Source organism: Leptodactylus fuscus, chromosome 11 (genome assembly GCF_031893055.1).
Source record: "Leptodactylus fuscus isolate aLepFus1 chromosome 11, aLepFus1.hap2, whole genome shotgun sequence".
Lineage (NCBI taxonomy): Eukaryota > Metazoa > Chordata > Amphibia > Anura > Leptodactylidae > Leptodactylus > Leptodactylus fuscus.
The window spans coordinates 85,240,296-85,259,223 of NC_134275.1; the positions used below are offsets into that span (position 1 = coordinate 85,240,296).

Below are 18,928 nucleotides of genomic sequence, written 5' to 3' on the forward strand. Positions count from 1 at the left end.
TACTTTCCCAGTGCACCAGTAACTTACAAACGTGAATCAGAGCAGCTAAGCTGAGATACTACAGTCTGCTGCAGAAGAAATGGATGGCTCGTGGCAAAATCTGATGTATTTGGGGGTCACCTTCAGAAATTGCATTACAAAGGATGAAGGCCACAGATGTTACCTGCAGTAATGGCCGCAGGGTGGCCATCGGTGAGTTTGTGGCGGGTTTCTATATGATCCCTGCACATGTAGCACTCAGACTTGGGCCTCATGCACACAGGCCATATTGCACCCATTTTCTTGGATCCCTCGTAGACTTATGTCTATTGATGGATTGGTGACAATATAGGACTAGACACATGGAAACCAATGGGGCATATTCATTATGAAGGCTTTGTCGCCCATAAGAACCAATTACAGCGCAGCTTTCAAACACAATATACAAACTGAAAGCTGCGCTGTAATTGGTTGCTATGGGCGACCACCGCAGTTTTAATCATGATAATAAATAGGCCCCAATGTGTTGTAGTAATGGCTGACGTATGAGGCCTAGAAGAGGCTCCTTCTAAAGACCCCCCTTTACATGGCGCTATGATCATGTCAATCATTGGGGGAGGGTAGTATTTTTTACATGGGCTCAAAAGTCACCTTCATCGACAGGACAATGAGCAAGCGACCAATAAAGACTATATTGGGAAGAGCCATCCGTTCACCCCCATATAGCGATGACAACCAGAAACCAACAATTGTGAGGGACATTCAGACACAACCATCACTGTCTTGTCGGCCCATGGTCACCTCCCCTGCACCCGCTCCAGATCAGCTTTATCCTTTACGTATACAGGAACCCAAAAATGCGGCCTGACCAGCGACTTGTGTCCAGGCTAAAACATCAATTCTGGCCTTGTAAGGTTTATTCAAAAATGGCGCCTCGATCCTTAATGCACAGTCAGTGAGGGGGCTCATCGGGGGCTTTAGTGTCAGGTCTTTGCTGTATTATAGTGTGGCGGACATCAGGAAGAGGTTTATGATATTATAGAATAGAATTAGATGTAGAGTTTGTAACATATTTACTGTCATAGGGATCAATCACTGAATTAAGGAATTAGAGGAGCTTTAGTTCTGACAGACCACAGTTGTCAGCCATTTATGAAGTCGTTGGAGTCAGGCTGTGGCCCAATCACAGGCCTCATCGGTCCCTGACATCAGTCAGAAGACAGCAAGAGAAGAGGGAGCCATGCCAAAGCCCAGGAGAGGTGAGTAACACTTATGTTATGTTTCCTGACCTCCGCTTATTATACTCTGATGTACAAAGAGACCCCACAGTATAATAACAGCAATTTCAGCTCGCTCACATTCGTTATCAGAGTTGTCGTCCACTTTTGGCTCTAGAGCAGGGGTAGGGAACCTTCGGCTCTCCAGCTGTTGTGAAACTACAACTCCCAGCATGCTCCATTCACTTCCATGGGAGTTCCCAGAACAGCAGAGCCAGTATGCATGCTGGGAGTTGTAGTTTTGCAACAGCTGGAGAGCCGTACGTTCCCTACCCCTGCTCTAGAGCAAACCACCACTCCATAATAACAGGCTCCAGTGATCATACACCAGGGGTTAGCCACCTTTGGCACTACAACTCCTAGCATTCTCCATGGACTTCATTGCGAGTTCCAGGACCACAACACGAGGAGTGCATGACGGGAGTTGTATCTCATAGACGTTTAAAAAAACACCAATAACAAGTCTGAAAGTCTCAAAAGATCAGATTTTATTTTATTATCACATTTTTAAATAGAAGGTGTCAATGAATCTTACTTTTCCAGGCCTATCACTAATCCAGGCCTCTGGTATGAAGGCTACACCGTTACCGGCCCTAATCAGCCAAAACCAAAAACATCAGGAACTGCAGACGTAACTTCTGTGTCGTGTCAGACCAAGGTGGTAGAAATGGCCCTGTGAAGAGTCACCATGGGCCAGATAGCCCAGGAGAGGTGTATAGGCTACTAAGTATGCGCTGAAGGTCCATCCATCTACACAACCCCTGTTCCTATACCCCAAGTCATAGAGGCGATTTTCACATTTAGGATCCACCCGTGAGCCAATGGGCACTGTGCAATGCTGATGTGGCCGCCTATAACATTCCCTTGGCAAGGTCATCTGATCGCACAGCTTGCTTTTGAGAAGGGGGAGGGGGTGCTTGTTGCGACATCCCCTTTAAACCCAGAAAGCTCTACATGACACTAATAGGAGGACAGGACGCCCAGTCTTGGAACATAAAGAAACCTTGCTGCAGCCATGTAACTAAAGCAGCAAAGCCGCACAGGAAGTCAAAAATAGTTCCTCTAGTCCAAAAAAAGAAAAAAAAAAAAAAAAAAGGAAAAGTTTATTGTGGTTACAGAGGGGTCAGTTACCCCATAAAACCAGCCCAGGGGGAAAAGGTATTAATAATAATATATCTTCTTACAAAATATCCCCTCCCCCCGCCAACCTATAAAACGATGAGATACAAGTGGGGATGGGAAGTGAACAGGCAGAGCCGAACAGAGAACACAAGTGGGAAGTTGGCTGGAGCGACTTCCCGTCACTTATACGATCATCTCCAGCTGGCGGGCGTATTCGATCACTTGTTTGGCTAGTTCTGTGGAAGGAATTGTGGCCTCCTCCGGATTCTGCTGCTGGCTGCTGAAACTGTAGTAGTTATTCGGGCCCAGGACCCAACCACGCTGTAGACGACAAAAAAAAAAAAAAGACAAGAGCGGGTTTTATTTTAACACCTTTTGTGCCAAATTGGAGCTTGAAGCAGTTTTTTCAGGATAAACAATTGATGACCTATCCAGAGGTTAGGAGTCTGACACCCGAGCCCTGGGCCAACTCAGTTGCTAGAAGAGGCTGCAGAGCACGGTGAGCATCGCATCCTCTTCTGCACTTACCTGGCACATCTGTACATTGTATAGTCGTTGCACTTGGGGTAACGGCTCAGCCCATTCACTTGAATTAGACTGAGCTGTGAGCAGACCAAGGTGATATCACAGGGTCCAAAAAGTGTAGCCAAGAGAATGCTGCTGCCACTTCAAACAGCTGATCTGCAGGGGTCACAAGAGTCTTCAACTTATGACTTATCCTAAGGATGCACCACTTTGTCTGTTGTTTATGAAACGGCGGGCCAGATTGGGGACTACAACCTATATTCACACAACAGTGAAAAATTGGCCGTGTGATGGCAGGTTTTTTTTGCCATCACATGGCTGCATTAATTTCAGTGGGGAATATTCACATAACCGGTGGATGGGGTAGTCTCCCAAATCGACCCGACAGGTTCCCTTTAAAGAGGACATTTCATGGTCCGGGGCACAGGCAGTTCTATATACTGCTGAATTCAGCGCACTGTCGGCTTTCCCGATCTGTGTCCCGGGTAAAGCGCTATCGGTCCCGGTATCGTAACTCTTTACAGTCAGAAGGGCGTTCCTGACAGTCTGTCAGGTACGTCCTTCTCCACAGCAGCGCCAATCGCGCTGTACAGTGTAAGCGGGGAGGAACGCCCCCTCCCCTCCTGATAATACTCGTCTATGGATGAGCACCGTGAGCAGGCTAGACACAAAAAGAAAGGAACAATATAATTATAACTAAATCCTACAGCGATAGTAAATCTGGCCTCTGTATGTATAAAGTCAGGGACCCCAATACTGTGGCCTATAGGATTCTTACTTCTTCACCATCAGGCTCTGCTGCAGTTCCAGACACTGGCACACCCGGTCCTAATGGCCTCCAGTGTCAGGGTGTAGCATACATTGGAACAACATCCCTGGACACAGGGAGCGCCCAGGGTTGAAGAAGAGCCAAAAGGGCTAAACTATACAGGTTTCTAGGTGCAGAATCTGTGCTGTTAGGTGGATCCTCCAGCAGATAATATATGGCGGTCAGACTCACCTTCTTTGCATAGTCTGTCATTTTCTTTGGAGTACTGAAGAACAATATCCTGGTGGCCTCATTGAACAGGATCTTCTCATAAGCCTTCTCAATGCAACCTGCAATCTCGTCCCTGTAGAAGAAAACCATCATATTACTAACAGTGCTGTGTAGAGAGAAGGGCAAGAAATACTGAAAAAAAAAAATATAAAGTTGAAAAATCCTGACAGCACCGAGAACTGATGAAAAGCAGCATTAAAATATTACCCGAAGACTCCAGGGCAGACTCTTTACACAAATACAAGGGGAGAACGTCACAAAGGTGAGAATCCCAGCAGGACTACCCTGTATGATAACCATATCCCTTAAAGAGGCCCTTTCACCGATTTGGGCACAGGCAGTTCTATATACTGCTGGAAAGCTGACAGTGCATTAAATTCAGCGCACTATCGGCTTTCCCGATCTGTGCCCCGGAAAAAAGTGCTATCGGTCCAGGGACGCACTTCTCCACAGCAGCGCCTATCGATATCAGCCAAAACAACATAAACCTAGTATTTTAACCCTATAAGTGCTTAACAGGAATTAATACAAAATGGAGGTGAAATTTTCAAATTTGATTTTATTTTCCTAATATTTTCGTTTAGCCCTAGAATTTGCACATTCACAAGGGGTTAAAGGAGAAAACGCCCCCCACAATTTGTTAGGCAAGTTCTCCGGACTACCATAGTACCCCACTTGTGGGTGTAAACTAATATATGGACACACAGTGAGACGCAGAAGGGAAGGCGCGCCAAAGAGCTTTTAGAGGGCAGATCTGGCTGTGATCAGTTTCAGGCACCCTGTCGCACTTACAAAGCCCTTGAGGAGTCAAAACAGTGGAAACCTCTAGAAAGTGACCCCCCCCCCCCTTGTGTATAATCCCTCATAAGCTCTAAATATGGGGGGTCCCCTGAAAACGCTCGCACCGCTTATACATTTCCTTCTAGTCACAGCCACTTATGTCCTAATGATTTGGCGACTTTTAGGGTTTTTGTCTTCACATTGTACAAGCAAGATTTTTATTTTTATTATCTGGCAATGTGGCCATATGAGGGCTTGGTGTTTGCGGTATTAGATGAGCTTTTCAATGCCACCATTTTGGGCCCTGTAACTTATTGACTACATTTTATTAACTCTTTCTGGGTGGGATGTAAAAGGAAACATCAATTCTGGCATTGCTTTTTAGCATTTATTTTTTTCCCGTGCAGCGTACAGCATAAGTAACATGTTACCTTTATTCTGCTGGTCAGTACGGTTACGGCGATACCTCATTTATATGATTTTTTAATGTGTTGCTATTTATGCAGAATAAAATTCAATTTAGGGAAAAAAATCAATTATTTTTGCATCGCCATCTTCTGAAAGGCATAACGTTTTTATTTTTCGCTACACAGAGCTGGGCGAGGGCTTATTTTTTGCGGGATGACCTCTTCTTTTTATTGGTACCATTTTGGTTTTCATCTGACCATTTGATTACTTTTTATTGAACATTTTGTAAGGGAAAGGTGGTGAATAATCATTATTTTGTGCGGTTTTCTACGTTTTTTTTTTTTTTTTACGCCGTTCGGGTTAAATAATGTTTTAATTTTATTGTTCAGGTTTTTACGGACGCGGCGATACCAAATATGTAATTTTTTTTCTTTTTTTTCTTTATTTTACATAATAAAACATTTTATATGGGGAAAAAGGGATTTTTGGGGCTTTATTTATTTCTAATTTATTTTAAACTTATTTAAACTTTTTTATTTTTACTTTTGTCCAACTTTTTTTTTCTGTCCCCATGGGGGATTGAAGCAGTGATCGGCTGATCACCGCTTCACTACACATACACTGCAATACACGTGTTACACGTGCATTGCAGAGTATAGGAAGCTGTCAGCCTGTGTGGACGCACAGGCTGACAGCTTCCTTTTTAGGCAGTATCAACCAGGTAGTGAAGGGGGTAAGTGATGGGGCAGACCCGGGGTCACTGATCAGACCCCGGGCTGCCCTCTACGAACACCGGCACCCCCCGAAACCGGCGCGGGGGGTGCCGATCGCCACCATTTTGAAACGAAACCCCGGAGGTGCCGGCGGTCATGTTGACCGCCGGCATATCAGGGGTTAACACCCGCGATCGGACCCGGTTCCGACCGCGGGTGTTACGGGGCACTGTCAGCCGTAACATACGGCTGTCACCCGCAGCGCATGGTGCGCACACAGGTTCTGTGTGCGCACCATGCAGCCGCAGTAATAGTACGGCGGTTTGCGGGAAGCCCTTCCCGGCAGCGCCGTACTATTACGGCGCATGTCGGGAAGGGGTTAATATTTGCAGGGCAAATTGCTCTTTGTAATGGTAACAATTAATATTCTATACAATTTACTTGAAAGCTACAAAAGATTTCAGAATGGGGTGGAATTGGAGAAAAACTGCATTTTGCTTGACTTTCTTCCAGGTTTGGTTTTTACCATGTGCAGCCAAAATGACGTCACCTGTATTCTATGGGTTGGTAAGATTCCAGGGATACCAAATTAAGGCCAAGCTCACATCTGCGCCCCGGCCTCCACTTTCAGGTTTCTGTCTTCTGCCGACAGAAGACGGAAACCTGACAGACAGTGTCCGGCCGTGAGCGCCTGTGAGCGTTTTCTAGTCTCCGCGGCAAAACAGATTTTTTTTTTTTTTTTTTAACCAGACACAAAAAAATCCTGCATATCCAACTTTGTGAAAATGGTTTCACCACGGAGAGCACAAAACGCTCACCGGCGCTCACGGCCGGACACTTTCCAAACCCATTCAAGTGAATGGGTTTGAAAACTGACTGCAGGTTTCCGTCTCCTGTCCAGTTTCTTGGACAGGAAACGGAAACCTGCAAAATGGAAATCGGGAGCTGGTGTGAACTCACCCTTATTTAGGTTTTTACATTTTAACCCCTATGTATGGGGATGAATAGAGAGTCTTTATTTGCAGGGCCAGGCTGGTATGATGACCAGATGAGGTAGTGACCAGCCTGGTGAGCTCAGCTAAGGTACAAATGTTTTTATTTTAGTTTGCGGAGCACAATGATAGGGTTAATACCTGCGTTGGAGCGGTCTCCAATCACAGATATTACTGCCGGATCTCTGCTGTACATCACTCATACACTGCAGGTTGTAACATAAGACTAAGAGCTGGTAAGAGCTGCCAGAAATAAGCAGACGCCGCACAGAACTGGCCCTGACCTTATTGTGTCCAGCAGGATGTCAATGAAGAAGGTGTAGCTCTCTGCAGGAATGTTCCCTTTGGCCAGAAACACCTTGTTATAGCTGCCCTCCATCAGGTACTAGAATACAGGAAGAAATGGGATATGAGTGTTATAAGATTCATGGAGGAGCCCTCAGCCCGACATCCGGGTCACTGCAGACACAAACCTGCTCTAGAGACACCGGGTGCTTTATGTAGACATTAGCCTGAATATCTTTGGCAGGTAACCGTTCCAGCTCGGTGTGAAACTCGGCCACTCTGTTCTGAGACAGGAGGAAGAGGAGATTGAGGCCTAGAAGTTGGTGCTTGTAGGCGGATTCTGGGAGTTCATCCCTGCGGTGAGAGAAGACACAAGAAGCTGTTGTGGATTATATACATAGTGGCGGGATATATTGTGCAGCGCCGAGCATGCGTACGGAGAACGTATTCACATCCAATCACGACAGAGAGAAGTATATAAGATATTATGGATATGTAAAATGCCAAAATAACACGTGTGTGTGTGTGTGACAATCCTTGTCTATGTCAGAAGGGGCCAGAGTGGCGAGCGGCTCCGGTGAGGAGAACACGTAAGGCAGTCCATTCCCACCAATCGTTTGCTGTGCATTACACATATACATTGTAAGCACCTCCGAACATATAGAATGAGCTGCCACAGACTTCAGTAACCAGACTCTGATCTTGTTGAACACGTTTGCCATGTACATACACTATGTGATCAAAAGTATCCAGACACCCCCAAAACATCCGTGTTTCATATTCAGTGCATTGTGCTGCCCCCTACTGCCAGGTCCTCCATATCAGCGACCTCAGTAGACATTAGACACGTGAGCGAGCAGAATAGGGCGCTCCGCCGAACTCACAGACTTGGAACATGGTCAGGAGATTGGGTGCCACACATCACGCAGGTCAATGCCAAACGACGCCTCGCTTGGTGTAAGGAGCGTAAACATTGGACGACTGAACAGTGGAGAAACGTTGTGTGGGGTGACGAATCACGGTGCACAATGTGGCGATCTGATGGCAGGGTGTGGGTATGGCGAATGCCCGGTGAACGTCATCTGCCAGCGTGTAGTGCCAACAGTAAAATTCGGAGGCGGTGGTGTTATGGTGTGGTGGTGTTTTTCATGGAGGGGGCTTGCACCCCTTGTTGTTTTGCGTGGCACTATCACAGCACAGGCCTACATTGATGTATTAAACACCTTCTTGCTTCCCACTGTTGAAGAGCAATTCGGGGATGGCGATTGCATCTTACAACACGATGGAGCGCCTGTTCATCCTGCACGGCCTGTGGCGGAGTGGTTACACCACAATAACATCTCTGTAATGGACCGGCCTGCACACAGTCCTGACTTGAATCCTATAGAACACCTTTGGGATGTTTTGGAACGCCGACTTGGTGCCAGGCCTCACCACCCTCCATGGATACCTCTCCTCAGTGCAGCACTCCGTGAAGAATGGGCGGCCATTCCCCAAGAAACCTTCCTGCACCTGATTGAACGTCTGCCTGCGAGAGTGGAAGCCGTCATCAAGGCTAAGGGTGGGCCAACACCATATTGTATCCAGCATTACCCATGGAGGGCGCCACCAACTTGTAAGTCATTGTCAGCCCGGTGACCGGATACTTTTGATCACATAGTGTATGTACATTTTATATTAACGGGAGATATACGTGACTAGACGTACAACAGCTCCCCATATAGTCAGCAGCACATTTCACATGTCCATCCCAAACATACGCCCTAAAAGTGGGGTGAAAACAGCCTAAAATATGTGTGATCTTACTTGTAGTCAAAGTAATAACACTTCAGCTGCGCCATGTATCTTTCGAAGGATGGGATGTCTTTCTTCAGGATACTCCACTGGGCGCCAATCTCCAAGACGTCTCCTGAACACAGAACAGAACATGGTCAGATGTGAAATGGGCCCTAATCCTCTGTTCACATTAACAGGTTTAGGTTTTCTTTTATGACAATAGGGCAGCCTGTGGCATCTAGTATTAGAGTCAAATCTACAGGAAAACCAATAGGAAACTTTGGGCTATATTGGGATCAAAGCTGCGTCAGAATGGAGGTGCAAATAGGAGACTAGGGATCTGCCAATCAATGCGTGAAATGGGGTTAACCCTTGAAGGAACAGTTTTGCAAAGATTTAGCAAAACTTACAGGCAACCTATAAACCTGCTGCCCTTACTAGGTACACAGAGGTATACGGTGCACTGGATCTCGTATGCAGGGGATATAGTAGAACATTTCATCTACCATACACAGCTCCTGGACATGGACGGCTCTGATCACTGCACTCAGCCGCTCCACAACCCCTCCTATGAGTGGCGGCTCGAACCTCCCCTCAACTGGACACGGCAGGGGTCAAAGCAGAAAGCGCAAGGCACGATACAAGGCGGGAAAGCCTCCGGGGTACTGACAATCTTAGCACCAGGGTCATTAACTCTTGGATATGTCAATTCTGCAAAAAGCATGCATGCACAAAGCCATGTTTCTCTCATGGCCTTTATAGGGGGGGGGGGGGGAATCAAACTGCAGAGAGACTCCATTTAGGGCCACAGTTGTCCCTATGTTGTCACCAGCTCCAATGACTTGGCCACCAGGACCCGAGATGACACCTACAAGGAGACTCTCTCATAATTAATGTCAGCGCAGAGAGGGTTAACCGCACCCCTCAATCTCTGCAGTTACGAGGTTGTACAATACAGCTCCACACCGATGAGATCACCATGTACAAAATCTATGAGACATTAATACATCTAATTCATTACTGTGGGTCTGTAATGCAGATGCAAACTCCAGACCTAAAGCTCTGTGCCCCTCACGATCCATGGGGATGACAAGGAATAGATCCCCCCCAGCAGTAACATCACCTGATACGTCTCTGTCCCATAAAACTGTGGCATACGGAGACGTTATATCCATGATGGGTATGTATCATACTTACTAGCTAAAATAAGCTGCTGCTTGGTCAGTCTGGCATCAGTGGTGGGAAGAAAATTCTGTTCCAAAAGGGCCAACTGTGAGGAGAGAAGACACAGAGGGTTACAGGGCATGTCATAGGGCATGTAGGTTTCATGGGCACAAATAGTCATGTCCAAGATGAAAGTGAACGACCCCCACATCGATTCTGCTCATTTCTACCTGTGCTTTCTCTCTTTGGAGATTGTTCTTTATGCACCAAATCTTGGGGTACCAGGTTAGTTACATCAATGAAGTACAGGAAGATGATAGTGATGGGGAAACAGCTAAATTAGCGCTGCGGGCTCTTCGGTCTCAGGATAGGAGGGGTCCCAGAGATCCCCACTGATCATAACCAGAACTTTAGAACCAGAATACCCTTAATATATATTCTGATGCAGATTAGTGTCAAAAATCCTGCTGGGCACCAAATACGGGTCACGGCAGAGTCCCAGGTCAACAACAAGCAAACAAGGTATTAATGGTAGTAGCAATGTGAGGCGCTGCATATACCAGCCCCCAGTGATGCCAGGAGGTGCCCATATGAACATACACAAGGAGTGACAGATGAGAATAAGACAAGGGCAGCGCAGCCACAGGACAGGGGGAGCAGCAGATCCACAGACACCGCACTAAAGGTCAGTCGGGAAACGTGTGCCTGTTTATTAGTGTAGAGCAGTATAAAGGGTTAAAGACTGATCAGTCTGGAGGCAGCGGCAGATTTATAGGGGCCTTAAAGGGGTTGTCTAGGTCATTGTTATTGATGGCCTATCCTTGGGACCATGAAGGGACCAAGGATCCATCAGTAAGAAGGGACCATGGACCACACTGAATCGAGCACTGTGACCCCACCACTCCTTATATCAAGTGATCTCCCCCTGCTCATATTCAGTAGTGGTCACAGCGGACATGACGACACCTGCCCAAATACAAGCCATACCGTAAGGAGCAGCAGGTGTGACAGTGAGTAACCTGCAGATTATTTCAGGGGTGACGATGGCAGACCCGCGCTCCTATCTGACCAGCTCCCCATATACAACCTGAGGACAAAGATGGCGCTGTCCTGAGAAGAGCGCAGACACCCCAGACCCTGAGACTTGGTCATCATGCTGGGCTCCGGCACAGTCATCCCTGCCAGGTCTTGTGGTGACTGCGCCCCCTCCACCATATTGGACATGATCACACCCTGGAGCTGCCGGTAGGAGACCCCTGTGCACCGATTCCGCGCACCCCTCTAACAGCCTGGATTGTGATATTTCAGGGACTGGTCCCAGGATTGTGAAGAGAGCCTAGATTTAGAATGGGGGGCGAGGACATTGTCACCCCGGGGCCTCATCACCCCCAAAACCAGACAGAAGCGTCATGCATCTATGAGGACTTGCCCCCACTCATCTGAGGAGGAGTCACCCTAAATCCTGACCCCACCACCCCCCATGATCACCGACCTGCAGCCTCCAGCTCTCGGCCCCCTCCCCCACTGCCAGGCTTTGTCCCGCCGCCGCCTCACCTTCAGCTTGCCCAGCACATCCCCGCACTTGCTCAGGTTCGGACTCTTCTTGTTCCACTCGCCCTTCAGCTGCTCGTACATGGCGGCCACCTGCCTCAGGCCAGCGGCTTCTCCTCCGTTCACCGCCATCTCCACAATGAATCGGCAACTGCAGGACAACACATGCCGCCCCCCACGTCATCACGTCAGCACACGAAACGTCATGACGCAGCGTCTGAGAATTCCATGCCGCCATCTTGGAGAAGGTCACCAAAGGAAGTGGAACCAAAAAGGGGGAAAAAACCCCACAAAAACCGCAAACAAAAAGTAGAATAAGATAATTTTACAGGTTATAAGAGCCGCAGGGTCTGTACTTTGCTAAAATGTATGTGACTGCTATGGCCCTTAATAAAGATGGCGGACATGGCGCAGCCTACTGTGATATCCGGGTGTAGCCTACACGGTCTAGTCACTAAGCACATAATAAACCACGCCCCTCGCATACTGATAGGACCCCATCAAAGAGTGGGAGGGGCTTGTGGTTTCTTGGGCTATCTTACAGCCAGTGTACAGGAGCTGCTGCTAGTGACCAATCAGAGGGCTGGAAGATGGAAGCGGGAACTTTATTGGTTGCCAGGGACAACAGCCCAGTCTACTGGTGTCTGTGAATTTCTCCTCAGAGCTCCGGAGCCCTCAGACGGCAAAGGAGGAGGAGGAGACACGATGTGCGGCCAGTACTGTACTGTATAGGTATCACAGGTCACATCGCCAGGCTGCTGTGATGGCACACTGTCCCGTCATGTCCTCACACAGTATAATGTGGCCCCTACACAGTATAATGTCCTCATGGTGGCCCCTACATAGTATAATGTCCTCATGGTGGCCCCTACATAGTATAATGTCCTCATGGTGGCCCTCACACAGTATAATGTCCTCATGGTGGCCCCTACACAGTATAATGTCCTCATGGTGGCCCCTACATAGTATAATGTCCTCATGGTGGCCCCTACATAGTATAATGTCCTCATGGTGGCCCCTACACAGTATAATGTCCTCATGGTGGCCCCTACATAGTATAATGTGGCCCCTACATAGTATAATGTCCTCATGGTGGCCCCTACACAGTATAATGTCCTCATGGTGGCCCCTACATAGTATAATGTCCTCATGGTGGCCCCTACATAGTATAATGTCCTCTTGTGGCCCCTACATAGTATAATGTCCTCATGGTGGCCCCTACACAGTATAATGTCCTCATGGTGGCCCCTACATAGTATAATGTCCTCATGGTGGCCCCTACATAGTATAATGTCCTCATGGTGGCCCCTACACAGTATAATGTCCTCATGGTGGCCCCTACATAGTATAATGTGGCCCCTACATAGTATAATGTCCTCATGGTGGCCCCTACACAGTATAATGTCCTCATGGTGGCCCCTACACAGTATAATGTCCTCATGGTGGCCCCTACACAGTATAATGTCCTCATGGTGGCCCCTACATAGTATAATGTCCTCATGGTGGCCCCTACATAGTATAATGTCCTCATGGTGGCCCCTACATAGTATAATGTCCTCATGGTGGCCCCTACATAGTATAATGTCCTCATGGTGGCCCCTACACAGTATAATGTGGCCCCTACATAGTATAATGTCCTCATGGTGGCCCCTACATAGTATAATGTCCTCATGGTGGCCCCTACATAGTATAATGTCCTCATGGTGGCCCCTACACAGTATAATGTCCTCATGGTGGCCCCTACACAGTATAATGTCCTCATGGTGGCCCTCACACAGTATAATGTCCTCATGGTGGCCCCTACATAGTATAATGTCCTCATGGTGGCCCCTACATAGTGTAACGTCCTCATGGTGGCCCCTACATAGTATAATGTCCTCATGGTGGCCCCTACATAGTGTAATGTCCTCATGGTGGCCCCTACATAGTATAATGTCCTCATGGTGGCCCCTACATAGTATAATGTCCTCATGGTGGCCCCTACACAGTATAATGTCCTCATGGTGGCCCCTACATAGTATAATGTCCTCATGGTGGCCCCTACATAGTATAATGTCCTCATGGTGGCCCCTACACAGTATAATGTCCTCATGGTGGCCCCTACATAGTATAATGTCCTCATGGTGGCCCCTACATAGTATAATGTCCTCATGGTGGCCCCTACACAGTATAATGTCCTCATGGTGGCCCCTACATAGTGTAATGTCCTCATGGTGGCCCCTACACAGTATAATGTGGCCCCTACATAGTATAATGTCCTCATGGTGGCCCCTACATAGTATAATGTCCTCATGGTGGCCCCTACATAGTATAATGTCCTCATGGTGGCCCCTACACAGTATAATGTCCTCATGGTGGCCCCTACATAGTATAATGTCCTCATGGTGGCCCCTACATAGTGTAATGTCCTCATGGTGGCCCCTACATAGTATAATGTCCTCATGGTGGCCCCTACACAGTATAATGTCCTCATGGTGGCCCCTACACAGTATAATGTCCTCATGGTGGCCCCTACATAGTATAATGTCCTCATGGTGGCCCCTACATAGTGTAATGTCCTCATGGTGGCCCCTACATAGTATAATGTCCTCATGGTGGCCCCTACATAGTATAATGTCCTCATGGTGGCCCCTACATAGTATAATGTCCTCATGGTGGCCCCTACACAGTATAATGTCCTCATGGTGGCCCCTACATAGTATAATGTCCTCATGGTGGCCCCTACATAGTATAATGTCCTCATGGTGGCCCCTACACAGTATAATGTCCTCATGGTGGCCCCTACATAGTATAATGTCCTCATGGTGGCCCCTACATAGTGTAATGTCCTCATGGTGGCCCCTACATAGTATAATGTCCTCATGGTGGCCCCTACACAGTATAATGTCCTCATGGTGGCCCCTACACAGTATAATGTCCTCATGGTGGCCCCTACATAGTATAATGTCCTCATGGTGGCCCCTACATAGTATAATGTCCTCATGGTGGCCCCTACACAGTATAATGTCCTCATGGTGGCCCCTACATAGTATAATGTCCTCATGGTGGCCCCTACATAGTGTAATGTCCTCATGGTGGCCCCTACATAGTATAATGTCCTCATGGTGGCCCCTACATAGTGTAATGTCCTCATGGTGGCCCCTACATAGTGTAATGTCCTCATGGTGGCCCCTACATAGTATAATGTCCTCATGGTGGCCCCTACATAGTGTAATGTCCTCATGGTGGCCCCTACATAGTGTAATGTCCTCATGGTGGCCCCAAAATAGTATAATGTCCTCATGGTGGCCCCTACATAGTATAATGTCCTCATGGTGGCCCCTACATAGTATAATGTCCTCATGGTGGCCCCTACACAGTATAATGTCCTCATGGTGGCCCCTACATAGTGTAATGTCCTCATGGTGGCCCCTACACAGTATAATGTGGCCCCTACATAGTATAATGTCCTCATGGTGGCCCCTACATAGTATAATGTCCTCATGGTGGCCCCTACATAGTATAATGTCCTCATGGTGGCCCCTACACAGTATAATGTCCTCATGGTGGCCCCTACATAGTATAATGTCCTCATGGTGGCCCCTACATAGTGTAATGTCCTCATGGTGGCCCCTACATAGTATAATGTCCTCATGGTGGCCCCTACACAGTATAATGTCCTCATGGTGGCCCCTACACAGTATAATGTCCTCATGGTGGCCCCTACATAGTATAATGTCCTCATGGTGGCCCCTACATAGTGTAATGTCCTCATGGTGGCCCCTACATAGTATAATGTCCTCATGGTGGCCCCTACATAGTATAATGTCCTCATGGTGGCCCCTACATAGTATAATGTCCTCATGGTGGCCCCTACACAGTATAATGTCCTCATGGTGGCCCCTACATAGTATAATGTCCTCATGGTGGCCCCTACATAGTATAATGTCCTCATGGTGGCCCCTACACAGTATAATGTCCTCATGGTGGCCCCTACATAGTATAATGTCCTCATGGTGGCCCCTACATAGTGTAATGTCCTCATGGTGGCCCCTACATAGTATAATGTCCTCATGGTGGCCCCTACATAGTGTAATGTCCTCATGGTGGCCCCTACATAGTGTAATGTCCTCATGGTGGCCCCTACATAGTATAATGTCCTCATGGTGGCCCCTACATAGTGTAATGTCCTCATGGTGGCCCCTACATAGTGTAATGTCCTCATGGTGGCCCCAAAATAGTATTGTCACGGGATGGTTAGAGTCTATACTATAGGCAATGTGGAATATATATTTCATGTGGAATGTATTCTCTAACCTGTTATATACATCAATGTGTAGTTGGCTGATTGGGGTCTAGTGTGTTAGCACATTGTATGCAAATCCCTCTAACTAGTGAGGACCAGTGAGGACAATGGGTGGAGATAATCTGATCAGTGTCTCCAAGAAGATGTTGGACGGTGCATTGTCCATAGTAGACAGGGAGTCTGCTCTCCTTGGTATAGGTGAGGGGGGAAGGATCTGTGACTCAGCCCTTCCCACCCCCAGGTATAGGAAGTAACAGTTTAGTATATAGATGTAGCTAGCAGTTAGTATGTGTTAGCCGGCCTGTGCACAGCTCTGCAGAGAGCCAGGACTTAGTTACAGGACCAAGGAACCAAAGTTATCATTGGATTGTGACTTCTGTGGACTTATTGTTATTACGGTTGATGTGACCGCCGCCGGCTACTAACTTTGTGGATTACAATAAATTGCTGTTGTCTCCCGACCTCTTGCGTCCCTGTTGATTCAAAAGACCATCCGGAGGAAGACGTATACCTTTGCTCCGTGACAACTGGTTGGCAGCGGTGGGATCAACAGCGGATAGCGAGATGGACTACAGCAGCCCAGCGATTAATGGAGCCACAACCTCAGAATACAGGAACTGGACTATGGCAAGTCTACAAGTAAGGGCCCGGGAACTAAACCTGAGTTACCAGGGAAGAACGAAAGAGCAACTGATCGAGGCACTGGAGGAGATGACCCTGCAAAGCGACCATGAGGAGGGCTGCCCCCAGGAGACTGGAGAGATACGGGAGTGGCAGGTACAGACCCAAAAGAGCAGATGGGTTGTTTTGTATGAGGAGGAATTGGCAGTGCTGGGGCTAGGAGCAACTGCAGAGCAAAGGAGTAGAGCGTTACAGAGGGCTCAGGAAACGGAGAAGGAGGAACAGAGAATGGCGCATGAAAAGGAAAGAATGGCGCATGAAATGCGAATGGCTGAGATAACTACGCGGAATTATAATCAAACGTCGACCCCCAGCCCAACAGTGAGAGAACCACCATATGTCTCCCATAAACACTTCAAGACCTTTGAGGAAGCGGCTGGGGATGTTGATGGATATTTTCAGGACTTCGAACACCAGTGCCGCCTGATGGAAGTCCCAGAGAAGGATTGGGTCCGGTATCTGGTGGGACACCTACGAGATGGGGCTGCGGAAGCTCTCAGAGCCATGGACCCTAGTGATCAGCGGGACTATGAGGCCATTAAAAGAGCGGTGCAGAAGTATTATGCAGTCACTCCAGAGACCTACCGAGTTCAGTTCCGCTCTTTGTCTTACAATGGGGGAAGCTCCTTCCACATGTTCGCCCACAAGTTGAAGCAAGCATGCAAGCGCTGGCTAGAAGGAGAGGAGGCTGACACAGTCGATAAGATCCTCCAAGTCATACTTAAGGAACAGTTCTTTTCCCAGTGCCCCGCTGAGATCCGTGAGTGGGTGCTGGAACGGAACCCAGCCACAGTGGAGCAAGCTGCTTCCCTTGCAGATGAGGGCCTGACCATCAAGCCGCAGTGGAAGAGGTTGTTTGCAGAGGAGCGGAAAACTACCACAGTCCGCCAGACACCCTTCAGCCAGCCACCCACCTTTCGTGTCCGGCCTCAGGATTACAATTCCCCCTCTACCCCTGCCCCAGCCCATCGGCCTCCAGCTATGAACAACCCTGTCCCTAGACAACGACCCACTGGAAGAATGCTAGAGCGCAGATGTTTTGGGTGCGGGCGGCCTGGACATTTGCAAGCTAGTTGCCCTGCTAACATGGGGGCACGGGCCACCGTGGCATCCCGGCCTATTCACTACCTGGGAACCACCCCTAGGACAGAAAGTTTGGCCCCATTTCCAGATGACTCCATGAATGACCCATCTGTTCCACCTCCAGGGGTCTATGGGATTCAGCCTTCCGCCACACATCCCGCAAACCTTCAGAGGAAGCACTTGCAGGAGGTCCTACTGGATGGCCGAACAGTTGTTGGATTCCGGGACTCGGGAGCTTTCCTAACGGTAGCGGACCCCCGAGTTGTGCGACCCGAGGCCCTAGAGGAGGGCCCTGGCATTTCTATCAAGTTGGCAGGAGGTACTCGGAAACGTATTCCTAAAGCTACCGTGGAACTCGACTATGGTTATGGACCAAAACGATGCACAATTGGTGTGATGAGCGGGCTGCCGGCCGATGTTCTGTTAGGCAACGATGTTGGAAATCTACAGTGCCACTTTGTGGGAGCAGTGACCCGAAGCCAAGCTCAGAGAGAAGCCAACATGGATCCACCGGATTTTCTGACAGATGCCAGCCCTTCAACCCTACAACTTTACCATTCAGTACCGCCGAGGGAACCAACACCAGAACGCAGATGGGTTATCCCGGCAGGAGGACATATGAGCTATAGAGACTGATGTGCATTCCCCAATTTACCTGTGTAGGCCAATTGTGTCATGCACATGTTTTGAGAGGGGGAGGGGTTGTCACGGGATGGTTAGAGTCTATACTATAGGCAATGTGGAATATATATTTCATGTGGAATGTATTCTCTAACCTGTTATATACATCAGTGTGTAGTTGGCTGATTGGGGTCTAGTGTGTTAGCACATTGTATGCAAATCCCTCTAACTAGTGAGGACCAGTGAGGACAATGGGTGGAGATAATCTGATCAGTGTCTCCAAGAAGATGTTGGACGGTGCATTGTCCATAGTAGACAGGGAGTCTGCTCTCCTTGGTATAGGTGAGGGGGGAAGGATCTGTGACTCAGCCCTTCCCACCCCCAGGTATAGGAAGTAACAGTTTAGTATATAGATGTAGCTAGCAGTTAGTATGTGTTAGCCGGCCTGTGCACAGCTCTGCAGAGAGCCAGGACTTAGTTACAGGACCAAGGAACCAAAGTTATCATTGGATTGTGACTTCTGTGGACTTATTGTTATTACGGTTGATGTGACCGCCGCCGGCTACTAACTTTGTGGATTACAATAAATTGCTGTTGTCTCCCGACCTCTTGCGTCCCTGTTGATTCAAAAGACCATCCGGAGGAAG

At 48.2% G+C, this 18,928-nt stretch overlaps 1 protein-coding gene across 1 annotated transcript; it reads right to left on the reverse strand.

Annotated features, from left to right (window-relative positions):
- Positions 1–1,733: 1,733 nt before the first annotated feature.
- On the reverse strand, positions 1,734–11,798 carry PSMD8 (proteasome 26S subunit, non-ATPase 8). Its single transcript, XM_075260784.1, has 7 exons — positions 11,615–11,798; positions 10,094–10,166; positions 8,927–9,029; positions 7,309–7,474; positions 7,120–7,220; positions 3,904–4,015; positions 1,734–2,699 (listed from the first exon to the last, which is right to left on the reverse strand). Exons 1-7 carry the CDS (start codon positions 11,741–11,743, stop codon positions 2,562–2,564), a joined length of 822 nt encoding a protein of 273 aa, XP_075116885.1. The 5' UTR covers positions 11,744–11,798; the 3' UTR covers positions 1,734–2,561.
- Between the last annotated feature and the right edge of the window lie 7,130 nt (positions 11,799–18,928).